Source organism: Octopus bimaculoides, chromosome 5 (assembly GCF_046866305.1).
Source record: "Octopus bimaculoides isolate indiv1 chromosome 5, ASM4686630v1, whole genome shotgun sequence".
Lineage (NCBI taxonomy): Eukaryota > Metazoa > Mollusca > Cephalopoda > Octopoda > Octopodidae > Octopus > Octopus bimaculoides.
The window spans coordinates 33,226,663-33,244,825 of NC_142932.1; the positions used below are offsets into that span (position 1 = coordinate 33,226,663).

Genomic DNA, 18,163 nt, shown 5'->3' on the forward strand with positions numbered 1-18,163 from the left:
ACTCATAAACCTATGGCCACAACGCTTTCAAATTTTCACACTTCTGCAAATACAATACATAACCATATACACGTATACATACACACATATCCAAACACACACACAAAGACAGCATCCATAGCGTCTTCCTGGTTTTCACTTTGCCTTTACAAACCCGAGCCTTCTACTCCTTCCGAAAACAACACTTCGTCACAGTTTTTAACATTTAACCCGGTATTTTTTTCCTTCATTGTAACTGTTCCGTCTGTGTTATCTTTGTTATTGTATTCACACACACACATGCACTCAGATACACACATATACGCATTCGGATACACACACACGCACGCAGGCACGTACATGGACACACACGCGCATGCACAGACGTACACGGATACAAACTCACGTGGTAGTACGTGCAGGTATCTGTTCTAATCACTAGATCTTGTTTCTATATTCCCTTACTGAATATGTCGCTTTTATGTAATTGTTTGAATCAGTGACGGTTGAATAGATATCACATTCAGATTGAGTTTTAAAATATTGATCCTTTCACTGTTATTATACAAATATTCAGTGACATTTTTTGACTAGCATTTTGGTTCTTCTTTCGTAGTTCAGTATAATAATATTGAATTCTGCGAGATATTTTACATGGAACCCGAAAAGTTCATGCACATACTCGTTGATACTTTGTCCGACCAGCTTACGAACGGGCATGTTTGTCCATCCTACTTTTCCTTAAAATAAAACAAAACTTATGTTGTCTTTGAAATGTTACAAATCTTGTATATTTACTATAAACGGTATCCACTTGATCAGAAGCAAAAAGAAAAGGAGATATCTAGAAACACATATATTCAAGAGAACCCATGCTAGCATGGAAAGCAGACGTTAAACGACGATGATGATGATGATGAATATCAATAGAAATATGAATATTCCGTTTCAAAACTCGTTTGAAAGCGAATGAGAATGTCAAATTCGTATTTGCCAATAACACACACTTACACACACACACTCGCATGCACATATACACACACTTTAATAACATTTATTAATTTGAAATGTAAATGAAAAGCCTTGTAGCATTTTACATGACTTCATAATATTTATGTATAATGATCAATTTTCTGCATATACATCTGCATGTATATCTTTGTCTTAAATTGTAAGCATTTAATTATCTTGAGAGTTGTTATTTTAAAGAAAAAACGATTGCTTTAAATGCTAAAGATAAGCTTTCAAACTAGAAGAAAATAATTTCTGTATCTCACATATATAGAAGTTGTAAAGAAAAATTTTCACAATAATCATATTTCATATGTTAAACAATGTAAACCTTTAAATATAATATAAAATTCCCATTATTTAAGAAGTTAATAAACAATAAAGATAATAACATTTTCAAAACCTATATTCTTTCCAAACGAATGAAATCAGGTTATCATGACAAATATTTTGATTCTATATTTTAAGATTTTTATTGTTAGATTTTGATTACGAATAAATTAACTATAAATTCTGATATTTCCCCCTTATTGTTAAGGCTGCGTATTTAGCAAAAAACAAAATATTATTTTCATTTTACGAACACATGCAACTTATTTCACATTTATTGAACATTTATAATACCGAAATATTGTTACACGCATAGAGACTAATCTTTTTGTTGGACTGCACATTATTATATAATGTTTAAAATAATAATAGAGCCTTCACTTATTAATGGTTGCATAGATGGCCATTTTCTGCATTGCAAGCGTATTGAATATTGATATGCATAAGTTAAATACTTTTAGTTCCCTCAATGATATGAAAAAGAAATCAATGAAATGTTAATTCTGCACTCTTTAATTATTTAACGGATATTTTTGTATGCTTTTATAGAGTATATGGATATTTATTTCAACTTGAACAATGATCCATTTCCATTGCCGAATGTTTTTCAATCGCTACCGATCATAAATACGTAGGAATATTCTCCCATTCCTTAATCAATTTTGCTAATGCCGGTTTCCAAACTATAACTTTACCTCAATATACGCTACATATTTTGAATCCTTTGTGTGTTCCGTATATTTTATCAAATGCAATTACCTTTTTTTCCCCTTTTATTCTAGGTGAGATTTATTTTCAAACGCCATATCTGAGCTGAATGCTTGCAGCGGAGTCGACTTCACTAAACGCACCAAAGCACCTCTTGGTGATATTAAACTGGCATAATGATGACATCTACTAACCAAAGCAAAGGCCAATAATATCAATACAAGGCCAAATGTCTATGAAACTTTTTAACAATATTCCTCTGCAGACATATTCCTGGAATTAGCGCGCCAAAACGAAGACTTTTGAATTTTACCATTAAGCTGTAATTAGCAGAACCATATACACGCGCACCTATGGCGGTGGGCAACTTTGTATGGGGTTCTGATGATTATGGTTCCATTACAAATCAGGCCGAAAAGAAATAGACAGTCAGTAAGATTGTTAAATTTGAAACCGGAACCTGTTTAATAAAGTTCCTTTTCGGTGATTTTAAATGTCTTGCCCGCTTACGTTTTGGTATCACGCTATATTTCATGTTGAGAACAATTTAGGTCTCTTTAGACACAAGATGTGATCTAGTTCTAGCATATGGAATGTCCACGTTAGTGGTCAACGTCATATATATATATATATATATATATATATATATTTATATATATATAACAGCTTATATATCGTTCTCGGCAGTTTATATTTTGAGTGTGAAAGGACTTATAAACTTTTGGGTTATTATGTCAAGCAATAGTGTAGCTAATAATTTTGTATGCATACAAAATTATGGTATGATGTGTTTGTTTTTCCGATCAGCATCACTGAAATATGATATATTATGGTTAAATTATCTGATATGTTTCATAAGTTCTTCAGTGTATTTTCCTCTTTCTGCAAAGCTATTTTAGATGAACACTTTTGTTTATTATTTTGATATTATAAATTGCGTGACCGTTTATCCAATCGCATTGAAGTATTAATAAACGTCTAAACAAAGTCCTCTAGACTTTTCGTTCTTTCCATCAACTTTTTTGTTAGTTTCAAGTGAAATATAGCTAAGAAAGGAACCATTGCAAGATGCTGTGCTTTTTTCCATTTAATAGGCGACATTATACATTATCTGAAATTATCGATAATAATATTTCTGATTTAATCGGCATATACACATAGGTTTCAAAAAACTATTTTAAGTATGTATAATCAAATGCTGTTGTACATGTTTATCTGCAACTACTTACATTTATGTTTGAAATGTTAAATCTATCTATCAAATAGGAAACGATCATGAAAATATATTCATATTTTATAATGTATATTATTATATCTATATTATATTTTATAAGTTATATTATCCTAATTATAAATACAGTTATTGATACGTTGTCCGATAACGATAATCTAGTATTATTGTGAGCCACTGTAGCATGTAAACAGTAGTGTGCAACCACATCGGACATTTAGAATAAAATATGAAGATATTTTTGTCTAAACTAACCTTTATACAAGCAGTTACTGCTTATCTGAGAAAACGAAAGACCATTTCCGCTGCTAAGCCTTAAATCATAGGTTTGCTCGAAAAGTTTGTGCGTAATCCTAAGCAGAATTAAAGCTATTTTTATAGCTGATTGTCATCTAATTTTTGAGAAACAGTCTTTCGTTGATCAGCCAATAATGAAGCATTGTTGAAAATCCTCTACATTGAAAGAAACACGTCTTACTGAAGATACAAGTTGACTACCGCATTGGAATGTACACTCATTTGTCGGATTATCATGAATGGTTGAATTGTATCTGTTTGTGGATGGGGTAAAAAAAATCACCAAGTTGTTGAGTGTCTTTTAAAACTATTATTAGATCTGATAAGGGGGGAATTTCATAAACATCATCAGTTGTTATTTTACTTAGAAATGTTACATTTTTCAACCTGTAGAAAATATTTTGGGTTTTATTGTACAACATTTACGGTTTCCGATTTTAAAGGTGATTGCCACATTACCGGATTTTAACACTCTACACATTTCCTGCTATATTAAATGCATTCATTTTCCAAATTAGGTTGTAGCTATTACAAATCTGATAAGTATAATCTCTATATCCTATTGTTATCTCCGTATTGTCAAATGCGAAACAGTCCTGCTTTACACAACTGACAATGGGCATTAAGTCTCTGTTGTAGCATTAATGCTTATCATACTTCACTAATCCCGGAGCATTAGTATATTTAATCCATAATGGTGTTGGATTGCCTCTTCCCAACTATACACGTAATATTTAAAGAATCGTCCAGTTTGACGTTATACAAGGTATTTCCCGTTCTCCAATTACATTTGAGATTCTCACAATACTATTGTAGCAAAAACAAAAACGAGCAGGACGTTAGATGACTCGAAGTAAGAGATCGCGAAAATAATTCAAGGATTGTCCATCTTAAGTTAAATATGTCATAGTCAAACAAAATACTGAAAAATGATTTCAACATATTACTTACGAAATTGAAGCTACGGTAATATTCAGGACAATATGAGCAGGAATTATTAGAAGATTTTGTGATGCTGCAAAAAATATAAGATAAATATAAGAAAAATGTAAGATAAATATAAGAAAAATGTAAGATAAATATAAGAAAAATGTAAGATAAATTTGTATCTTCTCATAAAAAATCAATGAAATATCAGTAAACTTTAACATGTAAGAAGCATAAATGTTTGGTCACAATTTAAAACGGATATCTTGTGAATACCAATCAAGCTGTGTTATTTTTGAAGCTTAATGCATTCAATATCTAAGTGAATTAAAATAGAATGATGGTTGGTTACACTTCATACTGGATCGCGGTTTCGATTCCCAGACCGGGCGTTGTGAGTGTTTATTGAGCGAAAGCACCTAAAACTCCACGTCGCTCCGGCAACTATCTCTCTCTCTTACTTCCTGTTTCTGGAGTACCTGTAATTCAAAGGGTCAGCCTTGTCACACTGTGTCACGCTGAATATCCCCGAGAACTACGTTACAGGGGCACGTGTCTGTGGAGTGCTCAGCCACTTGCACGTTAATTTCACGAGCAGGCTGTTCCGTTGATCGGATCAACTGTAACCCTCGACGTCGTAAGCGACGGAGTGCCAACAACAACAGCACTTCATACTGGAGATGAAGGTGTAAAAGTTTGGGAAAAACAAACTATGATCTGAAATATATAACTTAAAGTGTTACCAAATACGGATATCATTCACAAGAGGAACTCTATATATAAGGTAATGAATGTCTAAGTCTATATCCAGGCATCAACACCCATTTAAATGTTTAATTTGAAAGAATATATTGCTGAGTTTGCAGCGGGGACTTTTGCAACATGTTTTTTACAGTACCTTCAAACTGATGAAATATTTCAGTTTAAAATCTATAAGAATTTGTGGAAGCTTGATATTATAAGTGTACTGGATATTAACTGGATGGATAAAACTTAATATCATGTTCCACAGCATAATATGACACGTACGCAGACACAGAAACACACGCGGCCGGCACCACAAACACTCACTGTGTTATAAATGTGAGTTATTTAGAGTTCTTACATTCATAAACGGAGTACAAATTAATATGTCTGTTGGAAATCTTTATCCTATGATGCTATTGTGAACGCAACTGTAAAACTTAGAAACAAATTGGCGCCAGTTCATTTGTTAGTCTTATTTATTATTTGGATATATTTGATTTTCTGGAGAGTGCTTCAAATTCTCCACATGCTCTCTTACGCTGCTTAGCATGCGGAACAAACGTTCTTGGTGATAATTAATATGTCGAATTGTCATTAGTCGACTCTTTGTAAAAGATAAGTTTCTGCTTTTTTTTTCACCACTTCAGACGTTAAGATATATCAATTAGTGTTACGTGCTGATTTTATCAATAGATATCTAAGAACACATATATAAAGACATGCGGGCGCACACACACACATAAATATATAATAAAGTGTGTGCATTGTACGTACAGCAGCATAAAACAAGTTACGGTGAGTTATGAATAACTTCTCACGTATATGTTGAGCGAGTGGAATTCATGTTTGAAAGCTAGACCATTATATCACCCATATTTATATACTCCTACACTAATTTATTCAATACGACTGGGTGTCGACGGAAATTGAACTCAGTATTTATAAATTATAAAGCGAAACAATGAATGTCAGTCATTTTGTTGGACGCAATACTGTCTCTGTGAAAGAAACGCTGTGTATACCAAATAATAACGGTTTCATATTTTGGTGTAATATCAGCGGAAGGTTGACCCGAATACATTGACCCAGATCGCTAAATTGGTACATATTTTATCGACGAAATGATGTGAGTCAAAGTAACCTCGGAGGAACTTGATCTCAGAATATAATTAAAAGAAAGAAATGACGGTAAGCATTTTTGGGAAGCATTTAATACATTTGACGGCTTAAGGTGGTGAGCTGGCAGAAACATTAGCACGCCGGTAGGAATGCTTAGTGGTATTTCGTCTGCCTTTATGTTCTGAGTTCAAATCCCGCCGAGGTCGACTTTGCCTTTCACCCATTCGGAGTCGATAAATTAAGCACCAGATAAGGACTGAGGTCGATATAATCGATTTAATCCCTTTGTCTGTTCTTGTTTGACCCCTTCTATGTTTAGCCTAATGTGGGCAATAAATAAATAAGAAACATTAACGAGCTGGGTGAAATGCTTAGCGGTATTTCGTCTGTCTACTTCTGCCGAGGTTGACTTTGCCTTTTATCTTTTCGAGGTGCCAGAAACGTTAGCACGCCAGGCGAAATACTTAGCGGCATTTCGTCTGTCTACACGTTCGGAGTTCAAATTCCATGAAGGTTGACCTTACTTTTCATCCTTTCGGGTTCGATAGATTAAGTACCAGTTGCATACCGGGGTTGATCTAATCGACTAGCTCCCCTCCTCCAAAAAATGTGGGCCTTGTTCCTAGAGTAGAAAAGAATACTTTTGCTGGCGTGTCACCTTTTATTATAACAGTTATTACATAAAAAAAAAACATAAGCGGAAAAATAATGTGTTTTTGCGCTAATGTAAGGACATCCTGTTCAACATATTTTTAGAAAGCAACTGAATATACACTCAACTTTAAAAAGATTTCTAATTATTTGTTTAGACTACTCCAGAAAATATTTAAAAAAAAAAGAAGAGATATATATATCTCCTTAATAACTTATTTGAAGCATTTTAATCACATACGCTAAGAGACGTTATAGACATAAAATGTTCCATTATGTTGTGTATTGAAAACACTTACCATGGAGATTTGAAATTGATTTCTAGCTTAAATTTTGCTATCAAATATTTACTTTATTTATTACGTTTTATTAAACACAAATATTCCGATTTTATATACTTTATATTTTCTTAAAGATAAATGAATCGAAATATGAATCTTATATAAATTTTACGTTTATTCGTTTAAAAACTATTCCAAACTATATGATATAATGGGTGGCCTTGGCGCCCTGATAACAATACGCCTCTTCAAAAGCTAAAACAACTTCTTTAAAAGGTAGAGACACAGTGTACGGTGTATATGAGGAATTAAGTAACAATGCTTGTCTGAGTGATGGGAATATGAATGAACAGAGGAAGGGAGTCGATGTTCAGAGAAACAATTCGATTTTGTAGCGAGGAAAATGTGAATTGCAAGAGTGAGTCTCTGCACTTTGTTTAAAATTGAATATCATGAATAATAAATTCGAAAGGGAATATTTGAATACCCTGGAGGAACAGAGATACCTTAGACAGACCAGTGGGCACCTATGCAGAGAAAATATAACAGTAGCCTTTCGTTTTCATTTGAGAGTCATACCGAGCAGAGGAATTCGCAAAACAACACACAGGTATATATATATATATATACTCATATATTAATTGTCTTCATCCCCTTACACGTTTGTGTCGTGAACTTTCTCTCTATTTAATCCCCATGAGTATGGAAATTGCTATTCTGCTCTGCCTCATAAGTAGTGACACCTGTTCGTTTGTAATGAAGACAAACTTTTTTACTATTGCTGTCAGTAAATCATTCCGCATCAATCAACTCTTTCATCTTTATCGAATTCAACCATATTTTTCTACCTCATGTGTTGTTATTGACGGTTTACTCTCAAAGGACAAAATCGTTGACGCAAATATATAATAATGTTATATATTAAAATATAATATATAATAAGCGACTTACCCGCCTGGGGAAACGTACAATTTATTCTCGGAAGATTCACAGGTACACATTTATTTCTAGACAGCAATTTCTTTAATGTTGCCGGAAAAGCTCACAAACCATTAACACCGTTTTTCATACGACGAATATATACCCATACACGTCACCATCATTTGTCTTTCATTCACGAACACAGACAAAACACAGAAGCATTCATCTAGCACTTGTACTCAAAAAGAATTAAACGCGCGTCCTTTACGAACTCATACGTATATGCAAAACACATACGTGACACGCAAGCATATTATCCACCCGAATAACATTCTTAAATATACAACCCGAGGTCGTCTAACTAAAGCATTCCTGCATAACGTGAGCATGTATATATCGTATACAGAAGTACACGCCTTCCCATAACAACCTCAGGAAATTGTGTATAATAAATTTAATACACCGAATTATAATAAAACGTTTTAAGAAATTTTCGTGACGTAATTGAATCGGAGGAGAATTTCTCCTTATACTCAACACAAACAACAGGTGATCAAAGCTGTTATCTCAATATAAGACGCATGTTTCTGTGTCGTTACGCTTCATAAGCTACAGGCACGGAAGCTGTTGTTTACTTGCCGTTCATATACGCAAAAGGGAAACTTACTAGCGTATGGAAAGCTTAGTGAAGCTTGAAATAAGCTCCGATAATTGAAAATAAAGATTTTTACATATATATTAAAATGAATTCGTGGACGAACTAACTCTCTTGGAAGTGAGATTATCCTGAGGCAAACGTGTGCGATAACCCATGTCGCTAGCATATGAATGGCCCCATCGGACTGTTAGATACGTGTTTCTGCTTCGTTACACCTCAGGAGCTACAGGCACAAAATACGTCCTTCAAAGCCTGCTAAGAATTGTGGTTCTTATATGTACGCACAAAGACATAACTACAACCGCCTACACATCACGGACATGCATTTCTAAGAAAACAGCTGGCACACACGCGTATATACACATAAGGCTTCCTTTTAACCTGCAAACACTGCCCACAAACAGAGAACTAGAAGAAACATTGACAGTTACACTCGCATGTATGCACAATCTACTCACTCAAATGTATGGACACATACAAATGAACATCCGTCGGTTGTGACGACGAAGCTCCTAGCTGATACGGTCAACGGAACTGCTTGCTCGTGAAATTAATGTGCAAGTGGCGGAGCATAGACCTTTAGACACATATACTCTTAACGTAGTTCTCAGGGAGATTAAGCGAACACAGCGTGTGACAAGGCAGGCTCTTTGAAATACAGGTTCTACTCAGTTTTGGTAGATGAGTGAACTGGAGCAAAGTGAAATAAATTGTCTTGCTCAAAGAAACAACGCGTCGCCGGGAATTGAACATACGACCATACGATCGTGAGCCGAGTGCCCTAGCCTTCACGATATATATAGAAACATATGCTGGATATATATGCACCACATATCAGAAAATTTTGAAACGAATGCATTTCCGTAAAATAATACACGTATACATGACACGGTTTGGAACAGAATGCTATGTAATGGCATACGAGCAGTTATACGCATGCCATCCCCATAATGCTGTTCGTCAGGTTTATTCAGTGCCTAATTTTACATATTACAGCTACTAAACGAAATGAGACTACACATCAATATGTGTTATCCTTGACTGTTAAACAAATAACCTTAATGCAAATACATAACAAAACGTGTGCGCGCAGCCACACATACGCGTGCATACGCACGTAAGTCAGAATATTCACTGCTGAGTGAGAGACGCTTACAGTACATAGGTTTCCCAAATGGTCACCTATCTAAGCATCCGTTAGGTTGCACGTTGCTTAACTTCGTTGATCGGACGAGAACCGGTGCTTTCAATGTGATATACGCTGCTCAATTATATTTTTAGCGTTACTGACACATACATGTCACCGAATATATCCTATTTAGCATTTTTCAAAGGATTCAGGACAAAAAGGTATCGCTCCGGTGAAATACTACACGGTACTTTCCATTAGGTTTTATGTTCCGTTTTCTTTCATAACCAATAGCCCGATACCGAATGGTTGAGCGATACATGTTAAAAAGTTAGAAGAAAATATTTCCGCTGACGTTAGTGATTGTAATATACTTGTACACATGTATTATCTATCTATCTATCTATCTATCTATCTATCTATCTATCTATACATATATATATATATATATATATATATATATATATGAATGATTGCCTCTACAGAAGCCCTTCACCTTTGTCCGCATTGATAGTTTCGTATAGTTATTTCTAAACGTGAGTTGTTCTAGCACAAGTTGGTGTGGATCTATTGACACAGAAACACGTACATGCTTACAAATACACGCACGCACATACACGAAAATATATTTAAGTATATGTAAATACAGACTCTCAGAGCATATACTGACACGCATCGTACATGACACAGACACATATGTATATATATAATGTGGATATGTGTGTGTATGTATGTGTCAATGTGTGACTGTATATATAATTACATATGTTTCATTAAACTAAGACACGCATGTAAATCTACAAAACAAAAACAAAAAAAAGCATTTATTTTCATTTGTTTTCAGATTGACATCTAATAATATTCACGTTCAATCTAATATTATGAATTTGAGGCAATGAATCACCAAATATTTTCTGAAATGACATCGGAAACAGGAAATATTTCACTCTGACAACGAGTAATGACATTAACTTACTGAAAAATATTAGTGTCACATACATACAAACATATGTATATATATATATATATATATATATATATATATTTGCTTATACATATACATACACATATATATATATATATATATATATATATATATATACATATTTGATTATACATATACATACGCACACACACACACACACACACACACACACACACACACACACACACACACACATATATATATATATATATATATATATATATATATATATATATATATAGGTAGTTGAAAACTTTTGATTAACAAACAAACTGACAAGTTGATTACTTTTCAACACAAAACATGGTAGAACATTTCTTACGGTTGTTTCCGCTTCCAATGTTAGTCGGTGTTTACGAAAGAACTCCGAAAATGATATTCGTCATGTTCATAGCACATTCGATCCAGTACAAGGAGCTTCATCAGTGTGGAAGGGAGGAGGGAAGAGGAAAGAACAGGGTCTACAGATGAAGCCAAAAGGCTCAGTATATTAAAATCATACCATCTTGCAGCGTGGAGCTTGAAGTCGATAAGCAGAAGAGAGTACTAGCAATGATCTAAAGAAATATTGATCGGTTATTTCTATATAAAGGGGAACCAGGGTGTGTGAATAGTGATGAAATGAAACTAGTACTAAAATAAACAGGAATTACCAATATATCTAGAAAAAGAGTAGTACTTATGATATCGTGGATTAATATTTCTGCAAAACCAAAATGCATAGATTTCGTGTAATGGTGTACTTACTGAAATATTCTAGAGGCCACCACCTGTTGTCCGTAATGGAACTGACGAAAGTCCATCCATCTCTACGAGTTTTCAATTATATTTAAACCACAGACAAAGGGAAGATAGTTAAAGGGGAAGACGTAAATAAAGAAGAAAACGAAGCAGTAAATAAAGGGTGAGGGCGGGAAGAAAAACTGTGACATAAGCGTTACTAGGCTACTTCTACAACATCCCTTCTACAACATCTATAGCCTTCTACATCTCACCATAACATAAATAAAAAAAAGATAAAACGAAAAAGATAAATACTATCGGCCAAACGGCTCTAATTTTCTTTTGTAGTTGAGGAGAGAAAACTTATATAAGAGGTGCATTCTAGTTTAAGCTACCATCAAAAATAATGCTATATCTTGAATTCTAAGTGGCATGACTGCAGTTAGACAAACCGAGGGGTTCGTGAGATATAGTTCCTACAAAGCTGCATCTGAAAAAAATTAATCATGTTTTTCATAAATGTTCATGATAATGCAACGACGGCTATTAGCAATATTAATGAAATATTTCCGATGCAAAACCCTAGCTTGCAATAATTAGTTGAGATGGAATCATAAATCTAAAATTCTACTGGTAATTACTTTGTTCTCGTTGTTTATGGTTTAACTAATGTGCATTAATCTGTGATACATCAACGCAGATCTAAATGAAAATTTTAAATATTTTGACACCTATGTCCTCTTGAGAGATGAAATCTACAAAAAAAGAATATGTTATAGCGGACATTAAGGTCTTTATCATCAATTCCTCATTGGTGCATCTAAATGATAATATGCCTTTCAAATATAGAATAAAAATTAGGGGAAACGACTTGAAATTTCCCTTGTAACACAATACATTTAGACAATGAGAATCGGAAGAGAAATCATGGTGAACGAAATATATAATTATCTTTCATTCGTGGAAAATACGTAATAGTCCCTTCTACTGTGGGCACAAGGCCTGAAATTGTTTGGGAGAAGGCTAGTCGATTTCATAAACTCGAGTACTCAACTGGTACTTAATTTATCGACCCTGAAACACAAAGGCAAAATCGATCTCGGCAGAATTTGAACTAAGAATATAGCGACGAGCGAAATACTGGTAAGAATTTTGTACAGCGTGATAACGATTCTGCCAGCTCGCTGACCTGAAAATACGTAATAATAGAAAGAATGTCGTACATTCGGAAAGACATGTTATGCACATAGCCATGATAACAATCTATCATATGGCAGATATGCAATACGGAATTTGATGGGGGAACGCATAAATATGAAATTTTCGAGAATATACTGAACGGCAAGCTAAATTCCTTAGATGATATAAAGAATATCTTCCCCATATCCCAGTTCAGATTTTGAGCGAATAAGGAAGCATTAAGAGCTGTTTCCACGAAGTTGCTATTTTTAAGAATAAACTGAAACCAAATGAAAAGTCAGTCTAATGAGATTTAAAAATCGCTCACCATACCATTGTTTCAAAAAATTTTTGTAACTAAGCCGCTAGCTGTTTCTGATTTCAGGAACTCAAATATTATATATACCTCCTGTAATCTCTTCCCCAAGTGTCTCCAATTTGAAACATTGTCTTTCTATTTTACACAACGTATATGTTTAAATCATCTGACGATACAAAATTTTTTCCAACATTGTAATGGGCTTAGAAGAGCTTGCAAAACCTTTGAGTAGCTACTGCAGTTTTTACATGAAGCAAAGCATCTGTGAATTTTATTTCACCTGTTTCAAAGACACTGATTTTCATCGTCTGTGCAGCGATAATTTGTAGTCGCTCACATTGATTATCTGTGAATGGAGCTAGAATGATTTTTTTGTGTGTTACAAGAATGATTTTGTGTGTTACAATGGTGCAAGTAATATATTTTATGCCATGCTTTACCACATTATAGGATTATTGGTTGTTTAGTGCAGATTATTTTCTAGCTCTAGTAGTTATAGTCTATGTTAATGATGCATATTGATGGAAGACATTTTCAGTGATACCAAACCATTGAAATTGAACTGACTATATTTGATCTAAAGGAAGGATATCATTCTTAATAACAGAGAGGGCGAACATAATGTTCCCTGTGTAGTGATTGTGTATTGTCGCTGTTGGAAGTTGCCACAATGAAAGGACGCCATTCTGAGAATAATACGAAAGGATAATCATTTCAATAGAGATTTGTGGTGAGCGACGATTACAAGATGCTATTAGGAGTGTAGAATTACTTTGCGTTGGGGTCGATACCATGTTAATAGCTATTGTATATGAGAAATATCAAAGGGAAAAAAATTAAATATGTGGTACACTACATTTAATACAAAGTTTGAGAAATATCCCAGTGTGAATGCCTCAGCTTTGTGAAGAATCTTTTAGAGTGGCTCAGATGATTGTGACGGGCATTTGTATGTGGCTGCCTGCTAGTCGAATGGAGAGGGATCTACATAAAGTTAACTTTAACTAGTTTGTGTAGTTTTGAAATCGATGCTAAACATACATTATTCCAAAATAAGGTAAATACAAAATATTGACATTTTCCATAAGAGGACATAAATATTGCCAAAAATCAGTGCACGTACTGACAGCAACTTTTGGCTGTTATGCATTATAAAATATTTATATTTATTCATAACTTAATATTGCAAGATGTGAACAGAAGAAGCATTGGCTTGCAAAATAACACACGGTTGGAAACCGAGTGATAGCGTGACAGAACGAACAGAAAATGTGGAATTACTGATCATTTGCCAATGGTTTTAACACTTGCTGATGTAAACCGTGTTTATAAGCGGAATAAAACAGAGAAGCATACAAATACACATATGTATGTATGTATGTATGTATGTATGCATTTACATATTATATATATATATATATATATATATATATATATATATATATATATATATATATATATATATATGTGTGTGTGTGTGTGTGTGTGTGTGTGTGTGTGTGTGTGTGTGTGTGTGTGTCAAACAATATTCTTAGCCACCTTAACATGACTGTCTGTTTTAGCGGACACTACTGCCATTTTTTAACCCTAAGAGGATATCTCCTCTAGCTGGCTAATGATGCCAAGCTGCATCTGATAAACCAGCTAGAGAATATGTCCTCTTGGGCTTAAGAAATCGCAGTAGAGTCCACTCGAATGGACAGCCATGTTAATGTGGCTACGGATATTACTTGTCAGTACAACTACTGGGTTGATCTCTGAGAGAGATTTTAGAACTATCACTTTTGCTTGATTTATATATATATATATATATATATATATATATATATATATATATATATATATATATATATATATATATATATATATGGAATAATAAAACGAATGGCTTACACCTGGCAGCATTTTCCGTCTTTCATTTGCCATATGTATAAAAACGCACACAGACGTGTGTATACATACATACACAGATCAAACATAAATATACCAGCAAACCAATGAATTTGGTTACAACATTAGAAAACATATCACATGTCATATTGCTCTTCCAGAAAGCTTTGAATTAAGTGTCGCAGTTAAACAAATCTCCACATGAAAAAAAACTTCAGTTTCTAACTATTTGATTAATGTTCATAAAAGTGTCTTCCTTGCAGGTTATGAACTGAGCGTAAACGCCTTTTGATCGTGTTCTGTTGTATTATATTTTATTTATTAATTTGATTTGTGGCCTATTTGCATAAGACATCCAATGTTTCCAAATCCGTCAGAGGTTTTAATTACAGTTAACAGATCGTTTATTTATCGTAGCTACAGAATACATGGCACACATAAAGCTGACTGATGCAGCATTGGTCACAACGATTCATGAGGAAGCTATTTCTCCACTCTAACTGAATAAATGGCAAAATGTTCCTTACATAACGGGAGTAGCTTTTGCTTTGAAGTGTGATTGCAAAACACTTCCTGAATATGCTACGTTACATCGATCGCACATTGGATAACTAATATCCTAAATGTGCTTATTAGATAATCAGATTCATACCACCATATCATTGCTTTCCACCAAACAGAGATAGCCATTCGTCAGAAAGTAATCACTTCAGTTCTGTGCGCCTCAACTACATTGATGCTATGTAATCTGTACTTGCAAGTGTTGTAACAGATTTTCCCGTTGCAAGTTCAGTGAAAATAATGTTTTTTGCATGTGTTCCGCAGAATGTCTACTTCTCACGATTTCACTAAGAGATATACAGGCTTTCGGAATGATGGGAACTGTACAATTTGGACAGACTGCAATACGGTCTTCAGAATGCTATAATTTCGATCCTTTACGTCTTAGAAAGAAATATCAAATATACAGTCATAAAGAGTTATGCATTCGAATATATATGTGTGTTTCTACACAGACGCACACACCTACACTGAGACACACATACACACACGCGCAGACACACACACACATGCACACACACACACACACACACACACACACACACACACACACACACACACACACACACACACACGCATCTATGTATATTAAAACATTTTTTCTCTCCACATAACAGAAAATCTGCACCATCTTCAGTTAGCTTCCGCCCCGCCATTGTGATCGACCGGCGTGACAGAATACTACGCTATGTCCAGAACATCATAGCATTCTTCTTAATGATGATTTTAATATCAAGGAGAGTCATTGTTTTGCCGGTTTCCTTTTCGTTCTGGTGTACAATACTCAGCGACCGTGCCATTAGGAATAATTTGTCATATAGCTTATGGTTATATATTTCTGTAGCGGCAACTAAACTTCGCATGGGTAGTATTTTGTCTACATTTTCTCTCTCTGTAAATTCGTCCAGTAGGGTGGACCACTTACACCGTATGCAGCAAAATAATAGCAGTATAAAGAAATGTTTTCTTCATTTTAGATTGTGCAACCTTGATCTTATTGTCGATATTAGAGTTAGATGAAATTGAAGAATATTATAACTCGCATGCCATGATCACTAAGTGAACAACACTGAATAATAACTGATAGAAAGATTCTGATTAAAATGCTTGTGTAAGCGAAACATGAGTTGTATTCAAAATATAAATATATTCAAATGTTTTGATGTGGAAAACAATCATTCGTTTTCAGCAAATTGAAGGCAAGATTTCCAATAAATTTGCATTATTAGCACAGTTTTTCCACACCATTATTCGCCAATAAACGTTGAAATTGAGTTGTATGGAAGGGTTGCTTAGTAAAGTGGACGAGGCATATTAAATCGACCGGGAAGTTGAAGATATAAAGATATAAGTGAAACGATACACTTTGTTCTTGAATATGAATTGAATAAAATATTCCAAGAAATGTCTTTATCCAATTATTCAGGTGTTAATCGAATTTGTTATTTTATTTTTCTAGAACAATTGCCTCTAAACTGTATTTCATCAATAGCATTGTTTATGAAAATGATCCATTTAAAAGAACGAAAGTAGTGCAGTGAAGCAGTTTGTTTATAAATTGAAGGAAGCTGTTTAAAACATGCAAAGAAATAAATTGCATACGTTTGCTTGTATATATGTGAGTATGTATTTTCATGTAAATTTCAGAACAATTGACTTTGTTGAAATCTCTGTTAACCCAATGCAAAAATCTGTTCTAATACGGCTCTTGAACAATAATCGGCTAACTGCTGCAAATATGATAGATACAAAATAACTCAGGTATATAGATGAATTAACAGCTAATTGATCAAACTACGTTTTGCTAATATATATTTAATACAAAATTACTCTCTTCAACGTGATTCCCATTTCCTATTATAGGTTACATAAAAATACATATCTTTTTTCCCCACTGTCAATTAGTAACGCAGTGTATGCATGGTTTAGTATTAGACTGAATCTAGTTCCATAGTGTCTTCATTATTTGCGCGTCAGAAGGCCATTACAAAAGTGTCATTATTCCGTGATGTCTAAATCATATTACGACTAATAGAGACTCGTTTGAAGATGTTAATATTTTTGGCTTAGTGTTCAGAAGTATGATGCAGTTAGACTTTGGCAAATGTGATAAAAATATGATTAGATTTCAGGTTGTGCATTTATGATTCGATGGTCGCAGTAGAATATTACGTGGAATTTAAAGACCCGAGAGCTGCACCAGTTCGGATTAAGGAAGGACAGTTACGATATAAATTGTAAAGTGTACGAGAAGTTTAATTCTATGATGCTATCGAATTGCCTCAGGATTTATACAAGCGTGTAAATATTTGCTTATATATACATATATACGTATGCATACATATGCGAGTGTGTTCATTCGCTTGTATTTGAGCGCGTGCATGTGTATGTGTAGTGAGAGTTTGCTTTCTAAGCCACATGATTCCTAGTTCAGTTCCACTGCGAGGAAACTCGTGCAGGTCTATTCTACTAGAGCTTCGGGCCAACTAAATCCTTGTGAGTGGATTTGGTAGATGG

General features: G+C 34.1%; 1 protein-coding gene across 1 annotated transcript in view; it reads right to left on the minus strand.

Annotated features, from left to right (window-relative positions):
- Positions 1-18,163, minus strand: part of LOC149135460 (uncharacterized) — a 294,917-nt gene that overhangs the window by 107,448 nt on the left and 169,306 nt on the right. The window contains exon 5 of the mRNA XM_089353069.1: positions 4,508-4,571. Coding sequence (XP_089209195.1) covers positions 4,508-4,571 — 64 coding nt within the window. The remainder of the gene's footprint in view (positions 1-4,507; positions 4,572-18,163) is intronic.